This window comes from Neodiprion pinetum, chromosome 7 (genome assembly GCF_021155775.2).
Source record: "Neodiprion pinetum isolate iyNeoPine1 chromosome 7, iyNeoPine1.2, whole genome shotgun sequence".
In the NCBI taxonomy this organism is placed as follows: Eukaryota; Metazoa; Arthropoda; class Insecta; order Hymenoptera; family Diprionidae; genus Neodiprion; species Neodiprion pinetum.
In genome coordinates, this window is record NC_060238.1 from 6,023,298 (window position 1) to 6,045,568 (window position 22,271).

Below are 22,271 nucleotides of genomic sequence, written 5' to 3' on the forward strand. Positions count from 1 at the left end.
TACTTTACTCATGCGTTAACTGAATACTTATTAATTATAAGTATATCCAACAATAGTAAACATTTCAAAGAGAGAATTGATAAAGTATAAAGTCATAATTACCCATATAGTTATATATATTGCGCTGTTTGTCTACACTGAGAAACGAGTCTTGTTACAGTGAACAGGATTTATTTACCGTCAAAAAATCGCATATTTGAATATGGCGAAATGAATATTTAGTTACAGATACGAAATCGTGCATTTTTATACACTTCTTTGCGCGAAATGAAGATTCGTTAATAGCTAACAAGTCGTCTATTTCTTTAGAAACATTATCCTGTTGTTTAAAACAATCGAACGCGATGTCAAACTATTTAAATATTGGCATCGAATGAATATTTATTACTAGTTAATCGATCACCTATTTTATTGAAAATTCTAATCAGTGATGCCAAGCTACGTACTTGTTGCCAACTCATCTCTGGTAATACGGATTTAGCCGCTGTCACTTTTTCCAAACCGTCTCACTCTGAAACTGTCGAGAATCGCGCGTCGTTCTCGTGTCACGAACATTGCGCGCCGTGCCTTTGAATCGAATCGGTGAGACGAACGCCGAACGTCGCCGTGTCAGTCGGAAATAAATCTTACGTCGCATGCACCTAACCTCAAACATAACTTCGCACGTCCGGATCAAGTATTTGTAAACAAAAACACACCGGGCCGACACTTGAATGTCGGAAGAAGCTCGGACGAGCCCCAAGATTGTAATATCAGCTCCGTAATATTACCGTTGCACCGTCGCACTGGCTTTTACTATAAATCGACCGCTGGACCTGCGAACAGCGAGCAAAATGTAAACAACGCGTTTGTATCGTGCGATCGGTCGCGAGTTTATGAACGTCGAATCCTCAAACAACATTTCTCAACTGCTAATAAATCTTCATTTGGGATAACGTGGTGTGAAATTTCTCACAATTGGTGCTGATTTTTTGGTAAGTGATAAAGAAAAATTTTAAACAATTCTCGCTTTATCTGCAACGATTTTTGAGTATGTTTTCAATAACAGACGTATCCTAGTGAGAGGTTGATATTCTACTTGCTTCAAATGCTACAAAATTTCGATCGTATTTGTAACAGCACACGTATTTCTACACGTTTTTTGACAGATCAAAAATGGTTCCTGAAAATAGTCAACGATATATATTTATTTATTGTAACAAGACTCTTTTCTCAGTGTACAGAGTGGCGTGACGCTTATAGCGCGAGTAACGAAAGTTTTGTAGTCACAAAATTACCCATCCAATAGTCATGTATTAGTAGATAATCTTTCGAGAATAATCAATTTTTATAAATAATTTCGAGAAAGATATCGTTGAAAAAGTGAGAAGCAGTGAAAACGATCAGCTTGTTTCACACTTTGTATTTTTTACCTAATGCCGAAAGCTAATATCATTTATTCCGCGTTATTTATAAAATTGATGATAAAATAAATGAGGTTTCATGCGAGAGCAAAGCCTTTTTCGCACGTCTTCGCTATCAGTCATCGTGTCACGCTTTTCTCTTCCCTGAAAAATTTCAACATTGATCGGACCCGTTGTTAATGCAAACAAATCGCAGTAGGCGTAGATCTTCGCTCCCGTTCATCCTGTTGTATAAATTACAGCTTTGGTGAATAACGTACGAATAAATGCGAGCAGTAGTTTGTCACTTTGGACAAAGGCTATCATTTGCCTTGCGGATGGAAAATAGTGCAAAATGAAACCTACGGAAATGGAAATGAGGAAACACCGAGCGCTCTTTCCAAATTGAAATATTCATTCGAATCGGCGAGGCTTCGCCCGATAACACGTTACATGAATAGGACCGGGAATTGATCTAGAACAGCGAATCCGCCATCTTCGATCTTCGATTTTCCCTCCCAGTATTTACGGAAATTTACTCAAACGTTCGAAGTGAAGCGGCGGAGAAACGCGCGAAGTAAAAGAAAAATAGGACACGGCAGTGGATTTACGATCTTAACGTTCTTCTGCTTAAATGGTCTCATTTTTCTTTATCATTGTCCTCCAAGTACCTCGGACCAAGAAATTGAGGTTAGGTCGAGCAGCTTCACAGAAAAAATATTTACACAACTTGGTATATGTTGGAAACTTTACTTGTCCGGAACAAGAATAATTTACCGAGTTGCAGGGATGAATTTTAATCGAATCAAATAAAATTCTCTCATTCACGCCTTACGGATTATAATTAATTATGTATTCATACTTAAATGAAAACTTAGAAACAAGTTTATTATGAGTGAAGAAACGGATGGACGGGTAAAAGAAAAAATCAGACGATCATGCGAAATGTTTTGAAATGAATTTTATGCGGACAACTAACAGCGCATGACATTAAATTAAAAACAAAGGATCGTGTACGAAATTGTGGGACTGTTTGTGGAAAATTTTAAGGATCACGAATTCTTTCGAACGTTTGACTTCCGCTATTACGTAACCGGAAGTCGAGAGGAATTCAAAAAAATGTGTCGTATTTCCGTCGTTCGTTGATTTTCTTCTCAAATTTCACTTGCATCGATTTGGTTGTTTGTCCGGGAATGCAGGATATACGTAACCGAGAGTAGTAGTAGAAGTTTGAAAAGTTTCGTGACACGTCTCTACCGAATACTTGATGCGTTTCCATAATTTCATTCGGATCGGAGTCTTTCTTCTGTAATTTAGAATACGCGAAATACTCGTAGAAAAGTTCACAAATTCGCCATTCGGTAACCGGAAGCGGTAGAAGCTTGAAAACTTTCATGCGTCATTTCCACCCAAATCCTGAAATTTCACTTAAATCTAAAGGACGTACGGGACCTGCAGTCAGATCCAAAATCTGTCAAATCAAAAATATAACAAAATGAAAGATAAAGAGTTTAACTGGAGCTGATTCAAAAAAGTTTCTGGGACACAGAAAAAGACGTTTCAGCACTGAATTTCAATTGCAAACATCGAATTACGACCGACGTTGAATAAATCATATTATTATGTATTTTTTCACTGAAAAACTCGTGTGTTTCGCTCAATTCTATTGAAAATAGGACATTCCCTAGAATTTTTCTGAGGCAGATTCTTTCTAGAGTCCGTTTATCGGTGAAAAAATTCGATGTGAACAATCGCATAAATTTATAGCTATTGAACTTATGATTTAACAAGAAACGCGTTGTTGTTAATTACAATTTGACTTGATTTACGAATAAAATCAGCTATACTACGTTAGAATCAGACGAGCAATATGGGTTTTTCTGTAAAATAACAGTATTAAAGCTCTATTTCTTCGCATTTTTAATGATTTAATATTTGTACCGTTGAAAGCTTAGTCCAAAACAAGCCTAGAGGAGTCAGAGTAACTAAATCAATGAAGATGATTAAGCTTATAAGAAAAATGACGCGCTTATTATACTCAACTCGGAATTAGGCAGCTTTGGTTCCAGGATTCAGAACCGTGAAAGCTTGTCTCTTTATTCGGAATAATTTTTCTCCCTGATTAGATATTTGAAAGGAGTAAATCCTTAATGATACAAAGGAAAATGAGGGCTCGAAGTAAAGAATAAAATGCAAAGCGGGTATTAAATTCCGTTGTATAATGTACAATATCATTCTCCGTACAAACAAAGCTCTCGATGTTCCAAGAAAAACTTGGAAACTGATCGCGTGAGCTTTAGAATATTTATCGGAAATATTAGTTCTGTCCCAAGACGTCCGTTGTGGAAAAATGAGCGAAGTAAATAACCGTGACAGATTCTGGTATCACCTGGAAACACCCGAGGGGGCGAGGAATGAGAAAAAAAAGGAAAGAAGCTTGAGTGAATTTGAGTGAACTTTGTTATCATGCAAGGCTTACGTAGCGCTGAATCCGCAATCATCATCCACTGCACTTTTCTTCCGATTGCTAGCTATAACGCCGTTTCAGACGGCTGAAAGAATGTCCAATTTCAATCAGTGTGGGGCTCCTGTCATACTCTGGGAAAAATTCATTTCTCAAGCTTGTCTGTCATCGAGTTATCCACGTTCTCTCGCTGTCTGTTTTCGCGTTGCTACTTAAGATCATGTAGTACTCCTACCCTTACCGACCGAGCAAACTCACCCTTCTTCTTCCTATACTGAATAAACAAACAATACGGTTCCGTTAGTTTGTTTACTTAATATAGGCCGAAAACGGATTAAATCCAAGAGATCGAGGGTCACACTCTGGTCGATTTGACAAGTAATCCCCTATACATCGATCTTTAAGGTCATGTAGTACATCTACACTCACCGACCGAGCAAAACCACCATTTTTTCTGACTATATAGAATAAACAAACAATTCGTTTTCTTTCGTTTGTTTATTTGATATTGGAACAAAACGAGAGAGTTTCCTCGGTTGGTAAAGGTAGGAGTACTACATGACCTTAAGGATCATGAGGTTGCATGAGCATGCTCTTCGTCTTAACTGGGGAAACTTTCTGCTAACCGTAAACGATGTCTACATATGGGGCATTACATGCCAAATCGACCAGTGTGTGACTCTAGACCTCCTGGATTTAGTCTGCGATTTTTTATACCTATTATTGTTACGACTCTAAAAAACGCGTGAAATTTTTTCAGATTTTTGCATGTCAATTATTTACTCAGGGTATTGAAAACCATTACGTCCTTGGAGTCAAATTAAAAATCTGAAAAAATTTTCAACATTCTTGGGTCGGTTTTGAAAACCATGAAAATTGAAAAAATTTACGTAAAACTTATTGGTAACATTAGATTTTTGAGAATGATTACAGAATTTTCCAAACCATTTAATTGTTTGCAATTTTTTAATTTTGAGAAACGATAAATCTCCTTTGAAAAATTTCACGAAAGACCGACTATTGCTTATATTTTCTTGCGATTTTTTTTTTTCTTCAAAAAGCTCAAAACAGCGTAAAAGTGAACGCCAGCCTTTTCTGGATCTAAGCTTGAACATTTTGATACCTGACACAAGCTTTTTGAGAATTATTTCAGATTATCAAATTACGACCAAGCACATTCTGGTTTCCAAAAATCATTGCTGCCCGATCTTGGATTTTTAAAATCTGATTTCAGATTCGTAATCAGTGACCCCGAAAACCACTGCATAGAATTTTTTGACCGGATTTAATTGTATCTGACATCTACATCCGCCATATTGGATCCGCCATCTTAAATTTTTCATATTTGATTACAGATTTGTAATTAGCGACCCCGAAAACCATTGTACGAAGTATTTTGACCGGATTTGATTAAATACCAAATTTCCGTCCGCCATATTGGATCCGCCATCTTGAATTTTTGAAATCTGTTTTCGAATTCACAATCAGTGACCCGGAAACCATGGAATAATATCTTGTAAAATTCTCCTCAGCACTACAATAATCCGTGGCTCAAAGTGTTAAACCGAAAATTGATTCGCGGTAAAAAATCGTTGCCAACAGAAAAAAAAAAAAAAATGAAAGAAATAACTATTTTTCCGAGCGTACGACGCGGCGCCAGCGGCGAAAGGTCTGCGATAAATTGTCCGTCCGTCTGAAACTTACCGGGTTGATTAAAATATCGAAAACTATTCCGCGCGTCGACGGACTGACGGAATAATTACACGTATAGCCGAGAGTCCTATCAAGTCGGGACCTCCCCTGGCCTCGGGATAATCAATGCAGCCTGCAGCAGATACGCGTAGGTATGTGCCAGGGAGGAGCGCAGACAGGCGCTAAAATCACGCATGCAATATGCAACGCTATCAGGCTGACCGTGAGGGAGGGCGTAGAGTCGGTATATGCATTTAGAGTGTTCATCGAGTTCGCCCGGCGCGACAAGCGCACCTGTACACCCTCTCTCCCTTCGAGTCGGGGCGGACGGTGGAGACCAACAAAAACATTGGTTCAACCGCCTCTCGAGATGAAAGAGAGCCGGCCGAAGAGGGCTGAGATGAGGAGGCGAATGAGGAGGTGACGGAGGAGAAAGGCGATGAAGAGGAATAAAGCTGACGTGTAATATCTTCGAAGGTGGTCTCACTGAGAGAAATTTTTAGTTCCGGTCACCGCTCGGTCCTTGAATATTTTCATTTCTTACCACGATCGAAAAATATAGTTCTAGGTAGAAAATGAAAATTAGTTTTCCAGCTGTCACCGGAAAGTCTGGCATCCGTTACTATTCTTTCTCATTACGATCACTGTTACTAGATTTTCTTGCAACTGTTGCGAAATTTCAATGCTTGTGCAAGAATAAATTGACGTTAAAGCCTTATTTAATTAAAAAAGTAGAGTAAACCGAACAAACTGATTTTGCGTTGAAACTACCAAAAAAGGAACGACAATAGCGCAAAATGGTTACGCGTACCTCATTTTTCGTAATTCCAGCGATATTCAAACAGTTTTTTTAACGATACTTGTTTACCGAATTTTTCTAATTACTGTAACAAATGAAATTTTTTTCAGTGCTGACAATGAGAGAGAAATGCAGAGGGACTTTTTTACTCCGAAAGGAGGGGGGGGGGGGGTTACAGATGGACGGTCGAAAGTCATACCTATTTTTCGGAATTTTTTTTAAAGAAAACACTAACAGTTAGAGCAATTTGTGTTTAAGCGCTTTATTATTTGTTGTTTCAAGAATATTTTTTAATTTTTTCATTGAAATTAATAACAAAATCTAACAAACGATTCCGGACTCGAGGGCTTTTGCGGTGCCGCATCTCCTGACATCACTGTCCAACTTATTACAGAGAGAAAACTTTTTTTTCAGTTGGCATCACCTGTTTGGGTTCGAGCTTGTAGACTTGATGTTTGAAAAAAACAAAAAAATTAAAATATATATGATTAGGAACAAAAAAAATTTCATTTCCTGAGGAAATATTGTGAAAAGAATTTGTGTAAAAAAATTTGGGTACTGAAATTCAAAAATCTTGCCACGAGTTCGAATCGATAAACAAGTTTCAAAGATTGTTTTGAAATTTCAAGTTGATCGGATAAGATCGCTATTTTGTCATTAATTTCAATGTTAAATTTTTTAAACGTTTTTGAAACTATCATTAATAAAGCTCTTAAATTAAAATTGATCTGAATGCTTTCATTTTCTTTAAAAGAAAAGAACTCCTAAAAATATTCGACGTTTCGTTTTTGAGAAAAACCTGATGAAAAAAAAAGAAGAAATCTTTTCCACGTAAGCTTAGAGGATACATTGACGATTCTAAAAAGACTAGGTTTTTGTATTTCGGATATTCCGTTCGCCTACAAACATGGTTATCGTTTTGCCAAACGTTTTCTGCAGAGCTCCACTTTTAAACGAACGTACAGGACTAAATTTTCAAGATAATTTGGCAAACTTTTTCAAGTTCTAAAGCAAGAACCGTCAGCCTTAGAATGCATTTATATTCACTCTGCTCCGTCCATTAGTCTAGTGACAACAGGACATTAAACAAACTGATAATTTTCTACAACACTCAATATCTAGGAAACCGCCTTAAAGGGACGAAACCATTTCTATTCTATGCATCTCAAAAATAGATGTATCAATTTTTTTGCGTTCCTCGACCTTACGTTTCGTTTCATCATTGCGTAACACACGCGCCAAAAAAATACCGGTAAAAAGTGAAGATTTTTCTGAAAGTGCAACCAATCCATCGGACAGTCGTCGATCAATCCGAATCTTAGACCTTCCATATTTCATGCAACGAACGAAGTGATTCGCCATGCGTTAGTCGCTCCTCGTGATTTGCTATTCATCTCCACCGGTCCAAGGAAATAGCCCAGGAAGCATTTACATGAAATCCATAGCCAGGAGCGGGACCCCCAAGCTCTTGTTGGCATCCAGGTGGCATCGCAGACTCGCGAAGAGAGCGTCCTGTGGCTCGGCTGGTTCCCCGCAGACCAATTTCCGCGCTATCACCACTTCCGTTTCACCACTGACTTCTCATCCCTCACACCATCCGCATCCGAGCGAACCGCATGACAACGCTAACCAGGACGTATTCCATCCACCCATTTTGCATATTCTCTTTCCGCATCCCGCTGCGGATGGTCTGTGCTCCGCAAAACCATGATTTATATATATTTACCTCCTCAACTTCTTCCTCTTCTTCTTCTTCTTCTTCTTCGTCTTCTTCTTCTTCTTCTGGGAGGTTCTTCGCTCTTGAACTTTCCTTTTTTTCCAATTCATCTCGTCCGTGGTACGTGCAGCATCCCTCTTGTGAGTTCTTCTCGACGGGGATCATTATTCCTATACGATTAATGCTCCGCAGCTTGGGGTATAAACTGTCGACGGATCGTGGCACGGTTTTGCTTAAGGGGGCATTTACCGAGAGGCTGGTCACTTGAGGAATCATTGAACTATCTCATCCGAAATCAGACAGGAAATCGCTAAAAGTCGCTAGAAATCCCTCGAATCGCATGATTCCTGATTGCTCCCGATTTATAGGAAATCATGGGGAATCACCAAAAAAATTATGCAATTTTGGAAATCACTGGAAATCACTTTCCAATTAAGCAAGCATTTGTCTCCTATTATATAAGTGAAAAACGTTTAAGTACTCGTGAAAATGTTTATAAGAGAATAAAATAATTATTCCAATTTCTTTAATAACCTATACATATTATTTATTGAATACCTACGTATCCGTAATCGTAATTCGATTATTGTTAATCTATAGCAATTAATCAATGTTCGTATTTTGACAGTCTGAAAATCAATGATTTCTGAAAAATCACTCGTAATCGTTGGAATCAGCAAAAATCACACGAAATCGCAGGTAATATCATTGATTCGGAAATCACGGAAATCGCTGTCGAAATCACAAGAAATCGATTCCTTTTAAAAATCGTTGAGCTGCCGAATTTACGAGTGACCAGCCCCTCGCATTTACAGAAACTTCGGGAAACTTCTGGGTGTTTCAGTTAATTTTTTTCTCACGCGGGAAAAGTTTGAAACGTTTTAGAGGTTTTAGGTACGCATTTCTTAGACCTTTTAGAGTGAATTTGCCTCATTAAATCCTCATTTAAATGTATCAGGGTGATGCGCGGAGTGCAATTTTAATAGAGTGTAAAAAGGTGAAAGTTTATTGCGCGCTAGGTTTTTTCACTTAATATTTGTAGCATAGCATACTGATTTTTCTGGCACAATCTGCTTGCAAATGCCCACAAATTGTCACAGGTTTTCTCAATAGCTTCATTTTGAAAGAAAATATATAATTTTTCAGAATCATGACAAAAAATTAGCTGTTCTACAACAAAAAAATTAGGATATCTCACTCCCGGGTGAGAATTTGGGAAAAATCCCGTGACAATATGTAAAAAGTACTTTAAAATACAACGTGTGTAAAAATTTTACGTGATTCGATCAGAAACTGTAATCGAAAGTGATGAAAAATGAATTCAAAGTTCAAGGCTCTTCGTTATATTAAATTGGCCGTATGCAGATTCATAGAAATTAAAACTTTTCAACCCCCAAAAATTTTCCTGTACAGAGCAGGGATGTAAGTGTACAAAAATCCAAACAACCGAAAATCGATTTTTTCAACCTTAATGCCCCCTTAACATTGGTATTTCACCTGGAGCATGTACGTTTCCTATTTTGAAGCTTTTGTAAGCACGTACAGAAACTTGAGTATCCACTGTAAAAAACCTCTATAATGATATCTAATTCTTGTTTCTACCGAACTTCGTAAGTGATGGATGAAACAAAAAATATGAATTTCAAATGCGCGGTAAGAAGTAAATCAAAATAAAAAAGAAAGACAAAAAATACGACGGTATTATGGTCAAAAGTTAAACCTAGCTGACTTTCAAGTTTATTAATATTTTCTCTTTTCCTACCACCTCCCTTCACTACACGGAATAATTAATAAGATCATGCCGAATGAAAAAGTTCAGTACGTTAAATTGTTTATACTCAAATGCTGTACAAAAAAGATGAGAAGCATATTTATTTCAAGATTTTCAATTGATTAACAATCTTGCCTCGAAGTCTTTCATCCCCGAATTTTTAATATTTTTTTGTTTATAACTTTTTTATTATTGATATTAGCAGAAAAAGTTAAAAATAAAAGTTATGAGCGATTGTATCAACTATAAAAAACTATTGTACAAAATTATTCTCAACTTCTCGGTTACGGAGATGAATAAAAAAAACTAATTACACCCTTAATTTCAAAACAGCAGTCGTTCTATTACACTTCAAGTTTTGAAAATTGAGTTTGACACTCACGGCTTACTCCAAAAATCGAAAAAAAAAAAAAAAAATAGAATTCTACAAACGACCTCGAAAGACTGAAATCACCTTTTGCCTCGCAATATCAACTTTTTTTTAAGGTCAAATCTTGAATACCGGACGTTTTCTGTGCCGAGAGAAATTTCTAATCCTGATTACTATACACCGAGAGAAATTTTTAGTTACGGTTACCGGTCAGTCCTTAACTATTTTCACTTTTTACCAAAATCGAAAAATATAGTTCTAGATAGAAAATGAAAATTAGTTTTGCAGCTGTTACCAGAAAGTCTAGTATCCGTTACTATTCTTTATCATTACGATCGCTGTTACTATATTTTCTTAACGATATCTGTTTTGCTGAATTTTTCTAGTTACTATAACAAATGAAATTTTTCTCAGTGTACAGTCCTTTATTGCTTTGATTTTTTATCATATTTGAGAAATGAAGTTCTGGGTACGAATTGAAAGTTAGTTGGGTTCGGTTGGATTTATCTTACTCGCGTCATTCTTCATAAGAATCACGTGCGTCCGTGTAACTTCCTGCAAAATTTACAAGGCCGGCCCTGCCGGCTCGATAAGATTCATGTAAGTATACCCGAGGGCAGTCCTTCCGATCCCCTAGTTCCTTATGTCGGAGTTGTTTGTTTCATGAGGATCAGGATGGACTGCATCTCAGCTTATCTATGGGATCCCACGCGTTGAGTAGCTGAGCCCTTCAATTATTCCACCCTAATAGTGATCTTTTTTACGAAAAAATTCCCTCCTCCGAATGACTAAAGATCGGATCCGAAGACTGTGTATAAATTTCTGGAAGTATACGTTCGACTGTTTTCTATAAATTTGCATGGCCGATTTATTCGGAAAAGCTTTTAAAGTATGTGAATTTGAAATCGAAAGATTTTCTAAGTAGTTTTGGTAGAAATTAAAAATTCCAGAAATCACGATTTCTCAGAATTTTGATATTGTTTATACAATAAATCTTTCTATTTTCAAGAACTCTAAAAATCTATCGCTGATGTAAAGTTTTCGAAAAAATCGTACATTCGGGCATAAACCAGGAGAAAACTTTTCATCAAGTCATACATTATGCGTGAAAAAATACACGCATTAATTCCAAGAATTTTTTTTTAACAACGGGCCAGGAATTGTTAAAATTTATCAATCGTAATTCCTTTTTTGCTGATTTCGTATGGTTTGATAGGTTTTCAAAGATTTTCAGAAACTTGAAGGTATGACAAATTTTTCCAAACCTTTGAGGAAAACAATCAAGATTAATATTAAATTTTAGCAGGAAGCAAACGCGTACGATGGCAGTTCGAGTAATGAAGTTTTTTTCGATCTGTCCAAAGCCAACTGATATTCTTGAACAATTAAAAATTGTCTCAACACACTATGATGCCATAAAAAGAGGCAAGAAAATAAATTGATGAATTGAGTTTGAGTATCAATAAGCTTGGAGCTCTCAAGGTGAATCATGAAATGCCAGACAGCTTCCGCGATGTTGAATTCTTTAACGAAGGTTCAGTTTCAAGCGGGCACAGGAAATAATCAAGCTAAAAAGATATATCAAGGCGAGAAAAGTCCGTGGCAGAGTAAAACAAAACGTCGCGACTCATTAGAGGACAGATGAGGGTCTTGTTAGGATATATATAAGATTTATTTCAAACTCAAGAATCGGACTTTCTCTTAACCGTTCGAAAAAGTTTTTCCCTTCAATGGTTTTTTTTTCAAACACAATTAAACTGTATTGCCTCATGCTTGCAGCCGGGTTTTATGAAATATGGTAAAAATGCGGCGAAGCACGGGGTTTTCTTTTTAAATAATTGTAACACCATAGTTTTTATCTTCTAACAATGTATTTTTCATTTACTTGCGTGATACAATAGAATATTTCAATCATCCCGTTACGTACCTACATCCTTAAAAAAGAATATTTTTGTATAGTTTATACTTACATTGTAATAACTTACTCATATTTTAATTCACTTATGATTATCCTTACGTTTTATATTATCTATGTACGCTTACCACAGGCTTATTTATACGCAAATGTTATTACAACGCTAAGTTTATTTTTACTTTAAAGGGGGGCGTGGAGAATACACGGGGATATTTGTTACAATCCAAATATTTTTTATTTGTTTTAAGTTTCATCAAATTTTTCACCTAAAGGGTTCTGAACTCGTCGTATAACTCTGGCTCAACATTATTTATACCGCTCCGTCTTTCCTAAAATTTTCGCTTATTGTTGTTGTTTGTTTTTATTTTCTTCTTTTTTTTTTTTTAGCAGCGAATCGTGTCGGAAAGAAACTCTATGTTATGAATTATTATTACATTGCTACATATATATCAAGTGGTACGTGTGCAGCATGCAGCTAACCGCACATAACCATAATTTCTTCGAAAGTTGGTTCGAATCGTGCAAACATCCCAAGGGCGTCGAACAAAATCGTGTTAGATAAGTAAACCGACTTTGCCCCACTCTCGTATATTATTCAATTTCCTTTTCTCCTTATCCCCGATGACTAATCATACACACCTACACACATTAATAAAACTCTTATTTTTTCGGTGCCTATTATACCCTGTAGAACACGGTCAAAACTTACCATTGAGTCAAGTCTACAAATGATCCTATGTGTGTATATAACATAATATATTTATGTATTTATATTATTTATAATATATACGACCTAAAGAGGTTTTCCAATAGATTTCTCGTCTGCGCACAGCTATACAGGATATATTATTATATTATGGCTAGAGTTTTTTTTATTCTCTGCTTTTTCACGTATCATTTTTACAATTCACTAGGCTGGGTAATAATAAGGGTAAAAAACACTTTCTTTGGATAGGCGTTCGTCTCTAGATACATGTATCAAAATTTCATCTTTTTTACTTTGTTAATTTTTAGGTTTTAGTTCGCTGCACTTGTTCATACCCCTCATTCTTTCCTCCAGTCTTCTTTTCTTCTTATTACTGGCCGAACATTTTTCGATGATATAGATTTGTACACTAGCTTTCGCACCCGTTCCGTTAGCGTATCCAATAAAAAGTTACGCCTTGTCCAAGGCCCGTAACTCTCGACGAAACTTATTCCCATCAGGAAGTCGTCGTGCAGTTTCACTTTCCTACGAAGTGTAACGTAACGTTCAACAGAGGCGAGGCTTCCTTACAAGGAAGAGAAACTGATCAACGGTGAAACAGACCTGAGAAGCACGTTCCACGAGTAAAGTTGTGATTTTACACAATATCTCAGTTTCCTGTTCAATGCCGAAAACATACAATATTCACTTTCCTGTTACACAAATTACGTTCTCCGGATTCTCACTCGATTAAAATCAATCAGTTCAATTATTATTGTTCATTGGCTGATCGTGCAAATGTCGTGAAAAATCTATTACACTATAATCGTTTCATGCACTCTCTCTTACAATCGACGTACGACGCATATTATAATGCCATCATGGCCGAAATTGTGTCTATTGCTTCAGGTATTTGAATTCAAAGAAAATGAAAAAACAAAAAACATTGCGTGGATATATCATAATTTTCGTGATCACATTATCACTCTCTCACGCACTGAGCTTCTTTGAGTTTTCACCTCGGAGGTTCCATTTTACCGGAATGGTACCTGCGTTAAATCACCGGTGATCTTACACATTTTCACTATGAGAATTTTTCTATCTTGATATACAGGTATATTATTAACACGACTCGGAACTGAGCCATTAATTTTCGTATAGATACACTCATCGAAGTGATTTCCTATAATATAAGATTACTAACGCACTAATTGTCTTGAGCATAATATTCATCACTCATCGTCAGTTGGGATTAACATTTTTTTATTTTAACACGAATACGGTGTAAAAAAAGATTGCTATTTAACCGAGGAATAAATTTGTGTCTCAGTGATTGAGAAAAAAAAAAAAAAAGAAAACACTTACACGGACGACTGATAATTGTTCATCCCTCAAAATGCACTGATGTTTTAAATGATAATTATTATACAATATATTGAGCACTGAACGTCCAATTCCATAAATCCAGATCTTTTGTCTCATATGTTTACATGTATTTATACCTAGACAGTTTATAAATTACGTTTTCATTGCAATATACACTATTCATGGGTGCGCGTGTTTGTTAAAACGGGGTTTTTCTGCAAAATACACTAGAGAGATCCCCTTTTTCATTTATTTCTTCAAATTCAATTATATTATATATATATATATATAAAGTTGATTATCGATGATATTATTCACATCGTACTCGTCGAACATGACACGTCTACACGAACGATTATCATTTATTGCAGAGTGTCGCGATCCGCTCAACGCTTCGCAATCAGCTCCGTTTCGTTTCCGTTCCGTTCCGTCGTTCCCTCGTCGTTTCAGACGTCCACAGTTTCCCCGACGTATCCCTCGTCGGGGCTTTCCGAGTGTTCAGGTGCGCGATGAGCGCCCTCTGCCCTGGCGGCAACAGCTGCAGCGGCTTCCCTGGCGGTCTTGCCCAGAAGCGACCGCGGCGACATAGGCGTAGGTTCTCCGCGATACGCGGCCGGTGGCGAGGGTATGAACGGAACATCCGGGAGGACAGCTGGCGTGGTCGGTGAGGCAGGGATCTGCAGCTGCTTGAGTGGCGGGTGAGGTGGGTAGGGATAGCCCTCGGCGGTGTAGCGTGCGTCGCTCCTCGGGATGACGGCGTCGTAGGGCGTCGACCTGGCGAGGAACTCGGCTTCCCTCGAGTAGCGCGCTTGGGGAGCGGCGGCGGTTCCCTGGGGGGGATGGAGGCGTCGAGGGAGTGTGCTGGCGAAGGATATCTTCGGCAGGCCAAAGTCGACGGGGTATCCGTCGGTGCCGAGGTACCCGATCTGCGGCAGCTCGGGTTGCAGGCAGTACCGAGGGTCGTACTCGAGCATTTGGCGCTCGCTCCGTTGCTGCTGGTAGATGCCGTAGCCCTCCGTAGCCTCCGGCACTTCGTTTATCAGGTCAGGCTCCGTGAGGTACTTTGCCGCAGGGCTTCGGTATGCCCCCTCCACTGGCTCGCGCCGTTCCAGCGTTCCGCTCCTGCCACTCAGCTCCCGCTCGCCGTACAGCACCTGCTGTTGCCGCTCGAAACTCAGCTCCTTGCGCGGTAAGGTAGCGCTCTCCTTTACCACCGGCGTTATGCCCTTGCCGCCCTGCGTCACCAGCGACTTCGCGCTCCGTTTGCGGTCCTGCCGACGCTTCGTGCAGAATAGCACGCTGCCGATCACGCAGCCAAGCGCGAACAGCGTACCGATCAGCGCTCCAGCCGCCACCGCAGCCACGTAGCCTGTGCTTGGCTGGTCGAACGGTGGCTCGATTGTTCCTCGCTCGCGCATCAGCACCCGAAGCGAGAGGTTGGCCTCCGCTGAGCCAGCGCTGTTCTCCGCGACGCAGGTGAACGTTCCTTCGTCCGATTGTTCTACTCCTTGGAGGTGCAGGGTGTTGCTTTTGTTCGTGTGACCGCGCTCCCTGTAGTAGTACCTGAAATTTGAAACGTTACGAATTTTCACTGAGTGCAATCTTGAAACATTTATTTATCAGGGAAAAATAATTAGACTATTGAAAGAATATTGATTACTGAAAATGCAGTTGATAATGTTCGCGGGAAAATCACATTGACTATAATGAGTATCGTAAAGTTACTGCGGAAATAGAAGAAAAAAATTTTTTTTTTGAACTTGTGAAAGTTTCAAAGGACTAGACGAACACAATGAGTTTTAAGTTGAATTTACTCGGGAACGATCTTCCTGAAATTCATGGAACTTTGACGTAAATTTGTTCTTATTGAAAGTGATACACAAAAGTTACTTTTTTTAAAGAGAATCTTCGCATCATTTTCGGAGGACGTGCGGACCCTCCTTAGTCCTAATAGAAATTTCGTAGGTTACGAAAAGGCAACGCCAACAGGATTAAATTTGGACACCACTTGCTGCCCAACCACGTGAAAGTAATTGATTTTTTGAATTATGTCGTGAAATTAAAGAGCAAAGTAATCTAAAACTCCAGAAGGACATCTGCATATTCAGTACCTTATACTCTCGCTGATTTTACGTGGGATTATCCTCATGTTGATTCTAGACTCAATTTGAATGAAGAAATTCTCATGTAGCGAAAAATTATTAGAAAAAAAAACGCGAGTTTGTACGGTGTTCAGTCTTATAATTTACATCACTTTTCAGAAGCATGTCCGTTTCAGTATTGGCATTCATTTTGATCAAGCACTTCAGCTTAGCATTGTAGTGACTTCGTTACGTATTCGTGAAACCTTTTATAGGGACCATTATGTAGCAAAAGATAGGAAGGGTCTTACAGAATGGAAGTATCAAATTTTCTCGCAAGCACTAAAAATTTGCACATCGAAAACGACACTTCACCATAAATAGTTATTTTTCATCGAAGCCAAATGGTAGCCGTTAGGTTCATGGTACACAATTAGTCTACTTTCACTTCGCAAAGTCCCGTTCCATTCATAAGACATGCGATTTCCATTTCATTGCGGGTAACTTCTTACCTTTTATTTTGGGCCAAGTAGCGTACAAAATAACGATACATTTTTTAGCAACTCGCCTCAAAGTCTAGGAAATTGACAGTGTTTTCCGTATTGAATTTTCATTTGTGGATTCCCGCACTTGAGCGTAAATAACATGTTTTCTGAAGAGGACAGTGCCTTGTGAAGTAAAATTGAATTACCAGCGTACTTTAAACCTTACTAAAAAACAAACATCAACTACAAATTGTTTGAAATTGTCAAAACTTATAATGTACCAGAGAAAAAAAGATTTCTAAAATTGATGCACGAGCTCTGTAACGATCTGAAGTTTTGATCTAAGATTTTTGGCCTCGCCGTTTAGCTCGCATAAAATTTTTTGCAACGCACGTGACATGTGGTGGATAGACAAAAAATGAACGCTAAAACAAAAAACAGCAAGCTCACCTGGTAAGCGCTGGAGCGGAAGCGGCGTAGGTGTCGTTCTCATTCTGAGGTTCGTAAGGCACGCCGTTGAACCACCACGTCACCTTGGCGGATGGAACAGCGTGAACATCGCAGCGCAAGGTGAGATTAGCACCCTCGTACACCTCGACCTGTTCCTTGACATTGACTTTCGGCAGGCATGCTAGGTCGTTGACCTTGACGGTCTTGATCTGCTTCCCGTGTAACCTAGTTGGGGCCTCGCAAGTGGGTTCAGCCTCCTGTGGAGCGGCTGGCGCTGACTGCTGCAGCCAGGCTTGCATGGGTCTGAGCTTGCAGTCGCACATCCAGGGGTTGTTGTGCAGGGTGAGTCCGCGGAGGCTGCCACCGAGTGGAAGCGTCATCTCTGGGACGTGGGTTAGCCGGTTTCCGTCGAGCCTGAGCCATTCAAGGGCACCGAGTCCAAAGAAGGCGTTTTGCTCGACGGCCTCGAGCCGGCACTCGCTCATCTCTAGTACCGTAAGGTGGACCAGGGGGTGAAAGGCCTTACGGCGCACCTCCCTGATGGGGTTTCCGTTCAGGATGAGCCTCATGAGGCCCGCGTACGATGGAAAGGTCTCCGAGGGTACCTGACCGATCTGGTTCCCAGAGAGGTCTAGCTCCACCAGTCCCGTCAGTCCCATAAACGCCGTCTCGGCCAGGTGGCTGATCTTTGACCTGGACAGGTAGAGCCTCTGCAGGTTGGTCAAACCCAGCGCCTGGAAGCACTGCGGTGGCAGGCTCACCAGGTGGTTATCCGCCAGGTCCAGTACCTGCGTTCCCTCTCCGGCACCCTGCGGCAGACCGATCAGACCACGCTTCGCGCACTCGACCCACTCCTTGCCACCCTTCCACTTGCATACACACATCGATGGGCAGCCCTCGGCGAACGTCATCAGCCAGAGTACCGAGCCCAGAAGTACTCCTCGCCACCACCACCGGACCCTTTGCGATCCTCTCGTCGAATCGAGCATCTTTTATCATCGATCGTTGTCCGGACAGACGTCTGCAGGCACCAAGGTTTTGGCAGTCGGTATTCCCGGGTCGCCACGACCCTTCGCTGACTGAGCCTTCTATCTCTTCGACCGGGTTCTAGAATGTCGTTTTGCCAAGGCACCGCCGTGGTGTTGGTGAGTTTGACGGGCCATTAGACGAAGATGAGGGTGGGCATCTGTGATGAACTGATTCTGGAACAGAGATTAAGAAGGAAATGTTAGATGTACGAATAGTTTTGTCGTCAAGGAGGTTAGTTGCTCAAAAGTCGGTACCTTGTATCAATTTTAGCTGGAAATAATCACGCGAAAATAATTTAATTTCTCATGATTACTGAAAAATTTTAGTAAAATGTTCGAGTGCTGTTGGAACTACATTGTGATACTATTATAATTGAAGATAATACATTGTCTGGTTATTGCAGCACTTAAATCCGTTTGTTTGGTTGACCGTATTCCGTCAGCGACTATTTGTGGTAATAGTTTCAAAAGCATGTAGAACAAGTGACCATAAACAGCAATGATGGTAAGACATACTAGAGTTTTTGGCCACGGCTACAAAAGTCACTTCTATTTTTCACGCAAAATTCTGTTACTCAATTATAGTAAACAGTTGAAATAATTGAGGACTGCAATATATTAATCACAACTAGAAATTTCTATCAGTGCATCTATTATCAAATTATCGTATTCATCGACTGCGAAAATCTTTAAAGACAAGATCAAATATTGGCACTCCATTTTGAGACATTCTGAAATTGTTAAAAATCATGTAGATTCTTTCGATTTCATTCTCCGATGGCTGCACATTTCGTTCAAAATAGTATTTCTTTAAAGGTTAGTGACTCAAATTTTCTGTTCTCATCATAATCAATTCAATATTGTCATTTGTTGATCATGGTAAATTTCCGGTGAAATATTGTGGAATTTATTATTTAACGGTACTTGTATGTCGAGAAGAAAAAAGCTTCAGTGAATTTGTAGAAAAATAGTCTTCTGAACATCGCAAAGTGAAATCGAACAAATCTAACAGATATTTAACAATTTTGAAGCGATTCTAAGTGAACCATCGACATCAAAGCTTGAGTTTATATAGTCAAAGAGATCTTCATAGCAAATGAGTATAAAAATGTCATAAATACTGCCCAACTTTATACGACTAGTAAAAAGCATCGATTTTTGACAGACCAGCCTCCCCAAACTTTCCTCTCACTCTCAAACATGCACTTATGCGGTATACGTGTTTATCGATTCGGGTGCAAAAAAAGAGTAAAAGATAAATGAAATAGAAAAAAGAAAAAAAAATTTATCTTCCTAAAAGTGAAAAGGGGATTTTCTTCGGGGACGTTGATGATATGATACGGGGTAAACGTGGCCATCACTGTCATTACGATCCAGGCTTTGATCCCCGATACTCTTCCTACGTATATCCCTTGCACTGTCTTCTACGTCACCCGAACACGGTATTTTGTCTCTGCTTACATCTACGCTGTGGACGGACCGCCGTTATTTCCGGTCATAATATCTCTGTAGGCGACCGACTGCCGATCGTCTATCTCGGTTCGGATAACCGCACACTAAATCTTCTTTTACAACTCTCTGTGATTAATGACACGTGCTGTTTTTCCTCGGTAAAGTAGAATTAAGTGCGAAAGCATTTCACCGACTAAGGGGACTCACAATCAGTTCAGAGTGAAAACTCACCTCCCGAAATGGTCTCTTTATCTTATGCGATGAAAAAAAATACTAGGACCTGAATTTCACGTGCCTAAATCTAATTGTCTTATCGATAATCACATGGGAGTGCGGTTACTTCTACAAATTCATCTTGTGCACATGGAAAGAAGTTTTAAAAAAATATTATGAAGTATAGATTCGATAAAATCACCGTATTAACTGTTGGGCAAATTGGATTCGACATCAGAAAAATCTGGAACAATTCATTAGAATTTGAATTATTCGATTTCTTGGCCTGTATAAGTTTCAGTTTCACGTGAAATTTCCTGTGTCAGAGCATGTAATATACGCATAGGTACATATATGTACACCTATAATACATAAACATCGTGACCCTGCGTGTGACAGCCCTATTTAAAATCCAATCCACGCCGTGCCTATAAATCTTTACTTTCAATTAACGCTTTCCGAGCATTTTCGGTCGAAGCTTTTTGGGGAGGGGGTGAACTAGTACTTTTAAGGCCACAACTCTGCTGACGGATCACGCTGAGATCTGGGAATTCGCTCGTGTTCGACTGTCGGTCTTTCATGTTCCATTTAAAATTATTTTGTTACCCAGTCTATGGACGTCCTAATCTACGAATGTTTCGTCACAAGTTGACAATGACTTTACTGATTCTTGTGAGTGAAACCAGTTGACAAAATTTCAACATTTTCGAACGTCGTACAGTAGAAATATCAGACTTGTAGTGTCCCAACAACATCTCAACTTATAAAAATGTTCAAGACCTGATTGTTTCTTTTGACAGCGAATAGTGGGCAATTTTTGGCAAATATCAGGCAGTCATCTACATACTTAGAATTTGTTTTTTCAAGGACTACGATCAAGCGTTTTTTTTCTACGCAAGCTCCGGTCTAAAATGAAAGACCAAGTCGACGTTTCCTCTGTTTCTCGTTCCTGTTTTTTCCGGACTTTTACATGCAAGCGCAAAGACGGGCCAACATCGAGCCAAAGTCTAATATTAGCTGACACATTGTACTCGGAGATTCTGGATGGCGTCAGACGTAGCTCGCGTCAGGTTGAGCAGAAAAGCCTATCAAGTCTGGCGGGCGTTTTTTCTTTTTTTTTTTTAAAGAATGAAGGTTTCCCGCACCGTTGAATGAGGGACCCCAGGGTCAATGAATTTCATAGCAGTCTCCGCGTCTCTCGGCTCGCAGCATGTGCTTTACTTGCAACATGCACGAGTGAGCCTGCTCATCTTCTTCTGGTTCCATTTCACCTTATATTCGGTTTTTTTTTTCAGCCACCTTGGAACCGCTTGGAGGATAAAATGTTAAAGCAGCAGCTTGCGTGAGGAAAGTGCTCTTAGGATGAACAAAAAATCAACGCGGTGAATCGCACAAAGATCCAGTAATTGGTGAGTATATAAAATTTTTATCTTTCGTGTTTCGGAACTGTAGGCAGACATTCCTTTGTGAAATTCTCAGTCTGCGAAGTTGATTCAGTTTTTCTCGAGTTGGTGATAATTGTTAATGATTGGGAAAAATGGTTTCGGTTAGAAGAATGGACACGTTGCTCAAGAAGCTTGAGAAAATTGTCGATTCCGATAATAATTGGCAATATCAAATACTCGGGGCTTTGTATTTCCATGAGTTGAAACAGAACACCAATGTTCTGTTACTGATCGACTAGAGGCAAAGATTGGTTAATGTAATCAAGTCACAATTATGCTTCATACACATGACTCTTCAATTTTTAACTGATCAGGTAACTCGTTGAACGTAATTATAATAGTTTTAATGGTTCAGTGACGCGGAGTACTACCATAAAAATTACAATGTATTTGACAATGGAAGCGTAAGTGAAAAGTTCACGTGCAATGATGGGTCGGACAACTTTCAATGAATCTTTAAAACAACTGAACAGTTTGATTCCAAGATGGGATAGATCGTTGGACATTATAAGTATGTTATACCAATACGTGAAGGAGGTACCATCCAGTTCAGGTTCATTCCATTGGATTCTAGTCACTGTCTATGTGAAGTTCATGATCCGCAGCTGAATCTAGCTGCCAATTCGTCCCTAACCATTTTTAAATTGTTTCGTCATTGGCAGCCTGGATTATTGAACACAAGAGTTTTGCATCGGAATAGCTGATATAAAATAATGAAAGTGGACTTGAATGAACGTTGATCGAAAAAAAATTTGCTGGCAGCCTACCAGAAAATGTACGGTCGATATGTAAAATTGTCATGAAACCAATCCGTTTTTACGTGGCACTCGAAATGGAGTCAGGCTATTGCCACTCTGCTTGCACGACTATCCAACACTCTCGACATGCAGAATGACGACGATTTACGAGCTTCACGGACCATAAATTCATAACTTTTACTCGAATGAATAAAAGCCG

At 39.3% G+C, this 22,271-nt stretch overlaps 1 protein-coding gene and 1 long non-coding RNA gene across 18 annotated transcripts in view; one reads left to right on the forward strand and one right to left on the reverse strand.

The window, feature by feature from the left end:
• The first annotated feature begins 865 nt into the window (after positions 1–865).
• On the forward strand, positions 866–21,278 carry LOC138191243 (uncharacterized). The gene is made up of 2 exons (XR_011177628.1): positions 866–974; positions 21,165–21,278. It is a non-coding gene; the product is annotated as an uncharacterized lncRNA (long non-coding RNA).
• Positions 12,399–22,271, reverse strand: part of LOC124223111 (leucine-rich repeat-containing protein 24) — a 128,878-nt gene continuing 119,005 nt past the window's right edge. For all 17 annotated transcript variants that reach the window (XM_046634819.2, XM_069137740.1, XM_046634830.2 and 14 more), the window contains 2 exons: positions 17,177–18,378; positions 12,399–15,723 (listed from right to left, as the gene is read on the reverse strand). In XM_046634819.2, the coding sequence (XP_046490775.1) occupies positions 14,607–15,723; positions 17,177–18,165 (2,106 nt within the window). In that variant the 5' untranslated portion in view covers positions 18,166–18,378 and the 3' untranslated portion in view covers positions 12,399–14,606. The remainder of the gene's footprint in view (positions 15,724–17,176; positions 18,379–22,271) is intronic.